The sequence below is a fragment of the Atta colombica genome, unplaced genomic scaffold (genome assembly GCF_001594045.1).
Source record: "Atta colombica isolate Treedump-2 unplaced genomic scaffold, Acol1.0 scaffold228, whole genome shotgun sequence".
In the NCBI taxonomy this organism is placed as follows: domain Eukaryota; kingdom Metazoa; phylum Arthropoda; class Insecta; order Hymenoptera; family Formicidae; genus Atta; species Atta colombica.
Genome location: NW_017259325.1, coordinates 427,640 through 432,448, shown reverse-complemented (window position 1 = coordinate 432,448; position 4,809 = coordinate 427,640). Strand labels below are relative to the sequence as shown.

At 28.4% G+C, this 4,809-nt stretch overlaps 1 protein-coding gene across 1 annotated transcript; it reads left to right on the top strand.

Moving 5' to 3' along the window:
• The first annotated feature begins 662 nt into the window (after positions 1–662).
• On the top strand, positions 663–4,809 carry LOC108688265 (arrestin domain-containing protein 17). The gene is made up of 7 exons (XM_018194447.1): positions 663–1,146; positions 2,106–2,261; positions 2,795–3,006; positions 3,351–3,533; positions 3,649–3,860; positions 4,005–4,198; positions 4,376–4,809. The coding sequence occupies exons 1-7, from the start codon at positions 1,032–1,034 to the stop codon at positions 4,507–4,509; spliced, it is 1,206 nt and encodes a 401-aa protein (XP_018049936.1). The 5' UTR covers positions 663–1,031; the 3' UTR covers positions 4,510–4,809.

Genomic DNA, 4,809 nt, shown 5'->3' with positions numbered 1-4,809 from the left:
TATATAAATGAACATATTTTATATATTATAATTGTATATATTTATATATAATTATACATATATAAACTTATATATAAAATTATATTTATATATAAATTATATATAAAAGTATATATAATTATATATAAAATATATCCAATTTTATATATAAATATATAAAATTATATATAATTTTATATAATTATATATAGAATATTTTTTCCCGGAAAGTCCAAAACAGCCTGAGACAGTCCGTGAGAGCATCCAGCGCACCAACATTTATTTTAAAATTTATGGTGTGTGTGTGTGTGTGTGTGTGTGTGTGTGTGTGTGTGTGTGTGTGTGTGTGTGTGTGTGTGTAGATATATACTGTATGTATATTTGTTTACGACACTGTTGGTAAATTTGTAGTAGTGTCGATCTGTAGATTTTCTCAGTATTTGCAGTGAATAATACGAAACGTAACCAGTGCTGCTATCTTACAGCAAAATTATAACACATTTTCTGTGTCATTTGATAACTACCTGCATGTGCAATTATGAATAAAATAAACGTAATGAATAAAATACACGTTGGTGCGCTAAGGGATGATTTTGCTAATTCCACCGCTTACTTCCTCCTGTTAATCACATGTGGTCTCACAAAAAAGATTGAGATGTAAATGCTTGTTGCCAACCAAGTTGCTCCTTTCGTTGTTCTCTCGTTTTAGATATAGCTGCAAAATCACGTGATCATGTATAGAACAAGAAAACGAATGGAGAACGAATAAAGTGCGCAATAATTGGCAATAATACTTTTATTTTACGCATGCATTGGTACTAGAGTGAGGATCAAGTGGAAATTTTAGACCAGAAAGGTTATTACATCGAGAAAAAGACAGAGCGAGAGAGAGAAAGTGAGAGCACGCATCTTCGGCTAATGTCTTTTTGTTCAGCGAAAGCTGTACATAAATCGTATTGTGTAATATATGTGTGTATGTGAATGTAATGAATCATAACATAAATTAAATAATCGAAGTATCGTAAGGAACGAAAAAGCTAAAACAATAAATAATGGGCCTCAAGGATTTCCGAATAGCATTTGATAATCAATGGAGCACGTATTATCCTGGACAGACGGTGACAGGAAACATTATTGTTGTGCTGGATAGTACAAAAAAGATTCGCGGTGAGTATCAAAATGACAATCAATTATATAGGCAGAATATAATTTGAAAATATGTATGTAAATAAAAAAAAATATGTCTTTTCAGAGAATGTTATAATGTACAAAAAATATTTTTAAAAATTTTGAAAGCGTACAATTATTTAAAAAATATCATTATAATGTCTTTGAGATAATTTTATGCCCTAATTTATTTATTATGTCTTCAAGATATTGTTTTAAAATGTCTTTATTTAAAATTACTTTTTAATGTTTTATAAAAACATTATGTAGAATCTTATTAACAAATTTGTAATTTTTAATGATGTGTAACGATATAAACAATATATCAATAATTTAATATTTATTTAATTTATATATTCTTAACAATTTATAAATGTGTGCGTGTGCGTGTGCGTGTGCGTGTGCGTGTGTGTGTGTGTGTGTGTGTGTGTAATAATTTGGAGTTTACATGCATATAATGAAATATATTTTGTGTCTACTGATTTCGCAAGAAATCGTTTTCTATTCTTACAATGTGGAAGAGTTAATTATAGAACTGTCACACATACTCCCCCATGCGAAGTCTCTCTACTGTTTGGATACTTTGTCTCCTTTGAGCTTTATATCGTTATGTAATGTAATACAATGAATATTGAATAATTTTAAGAATAAGAATTTCTACTTTATTTAATAAATATAAATCTCTTACTTTTTTTTTAAATGAATGGAACCCTTTAACAAGTCGAGCAAATTAATGAAATAATTTAATAATTATATTTTAATGCAAAATGATAAAGAAATAAATTATAGATAAATTAATAAAAATGAATAAATTGATTAAAAATTAGAGTTAATAGTAAAAAAGAAGAATTGATAAATTAATAATAAAAATAAGTACTGATTGATATTTTGCTATTTTCAAGGTGTTTTGTATGTTTTTAAACATAGTATTTCTAATATTTGTAATCTTTTTTATGCAGGTATAAATGTGAAGGTAAAAGGTGAAGCAAATACTTGTTGGGCAACTGAAAAACAAGAAATGGATGAGAGAGGACAATATCGAGATGAGACCCAAACTGTTACAGCGCACGAAGAATATTTTGCAACAAAATATTATTTGGTTGGATCGGCCTCAGGTAAAGCTACATTATTTACTCATCAATAATATAAAATTGCAATAAAATAATACGTGAAATGTTAAAACCTATTAAATCTTGAAAATACAATTTTATTAGTATACAATTTTATTAGTAAAAAATGAAAAAAATTAATGCTTTATTATTGAGATAGACGTTTTTTACTTAAATAATGAATTAACATAGATACATATAAATATTTCAAATGAATTTATTAACAAATTTATTTTTATGACTTATTTAGTTTAAATTCTTCTTTAAAAATTCTAATTTTCTTTTACTTAAAAATTTTACATTCAAATGTCTGTAATATATTTATAATCAACTATGTACATACGTGTGTGCTTTATGAAAGATGAAATTTAACGAGAGAATAAATTTTATTTAAAATTTTGTTAATCAGAATTTAAATCTGAATCATCTATTTTATTTAACTTTATTACAATTCATTATTACGTACACAACGTATATTATATAATTTTCTTATTTATACAATTTTAATTTATTATTTTTTACTTATGTTCTTTTATTAGGTGGAGAAATTGAAATACAATCAGGAGAACACAAATTTCCATTCACTTGTACTTTACCGACAAATTTGCCGAGTAGTTTTGAATCAGACTTTGGACACGTTCGTTATACTGTCAAAGCCACGTTAGATCGGCCCTGGAAATTTGATCAAGATGTTAAAAGTCCTTTCACAGTTATCACTCCCTTGGATTTAAATCGAGAGCCCAGAGCAGCTGTATGTACTTTCATAGTTAAATATATTTATATTGAATTTAATGTAAATCAAATGTATCATTAAAAGTAAAGTAACCTTAATAAGTATTTTAATACTTACTATCAAACTATAAATTTTGCAAAATTTTTAGAATTGTATGATTATATTATTTTTAATAATTAAAAATTTATTATAATTATAAAAGATATATTAAGAAGTAATTTTACAAATAAATTAAGTAATTTTAATTGTGTCACACATAAGTTATTTTTCATATCGTATTACAGTGATATTTGGGGATTAAACTAAAATGTATATGTTTCTATTGTAATAATACGAATAATAATAGATTGTAAAATTTTCAGGAATCTGTACAACAAGAAATGAGTAAAACGTTTTGTTGTTTATGTTGCGGTACGCCACCTTTGACCGTAAACTTTTCATTACCGGTTCGAGGATATGTGCCAGGACAATCCATGCCAATCAAGATTAACGTCGAGAATTTATCGAATGTCGTTGTGAATATCGTCAAACTCGTTCTTTGTAAGGTATGCAATAATAGTTCACGATTGAACTTTTTTTTTTCATTGAAACCATTCGAAGACCAACATTTCTCAAAATATTATCTTAAGACTAAACCTTTACACGTATCGTGAAGTTCAGATTGTGACCTTCCGTGCTACCACACCGCACATGGACACTAAAAAGGAAGAAATTGTGGTGACGGAGATCAGTAAAGGACCGGTCGAAGCTGGTGGAACTACCGATTACGAGCAACACCTGGACATTCCGCCTCTTCCACCATCGAATCTTGCTAATTGCGGCATCATCGATCTCGAATATAATCTGAAGGTGGAAGCATGCGTTGAAGGATGGTTAATACCTTTTCTTTTATATATAATTTAGATTATTTTAATTATTATCAATTATATACTGTATATAAAACAGCTCATCCATTTTAATCAGTTCTTTATTCTTTTGTTTTTTTAAAATGAATCTTAATTTGCAATATTTTGTAGGTATCATCGAAACTTATCCGCCAATACACTCATCTTCGTGGGAACGATTCCACTCGCAATTTATCATATTCCGAGTGCTCCACCGGCGGAAATGGACGGTGACTCAGCGAAGCCACTGGAAGCTGGTTTTGTTATGCCTTCGACAAATACTGCGTTGCCTCCATTACCGGAGTCTCACTTGTATCCAAACTTACGTAAGATTTACACGATATTAATGTAGTTTTTCTATATAAATAACAGAAATACAAATGATTCTTTTGATGAAATATAATATATTTACGAGATATTTTTACATCATTAAAATTTTAACAAAAAAACTTTTTATAGAAATAATTCTTTCGTAAAAATTATTTTTAAAATTTTTCTTTCAGCTCCGCCGTCCTTCGAGGAATCGTCACATGGCGCCAGAAATCTTCGTGACCGCGGAGAATCGGAATATGTTTATGGCCTGGCTAATCATTTTGCACCAAAATATCCAGTATATAATTTTGCACCTCCGCAGTAAAAGACAACGAGAAATATTGCTGTATTAATTATTCCAGAATTGTTGGAATGCGTACTTTGCTTTTCTGCCAATATAAATTTTGACGCACATCTCTAAGTATTTGTACTCAACTTTAAAAAGTCGCCCCTGCTCGGAAAATTAAGATATTATTTATATTCGAGATACACGTATCTCGATTACAAAACGTATAATTTTTAGTGTACATGAAACAAAGAAATCAAAGTGATTTAGCATTTAAATCTTGTATAAATCTAGAATTTATAAACGAGAGAAATTACGACAACTTATGAGAGAGATATA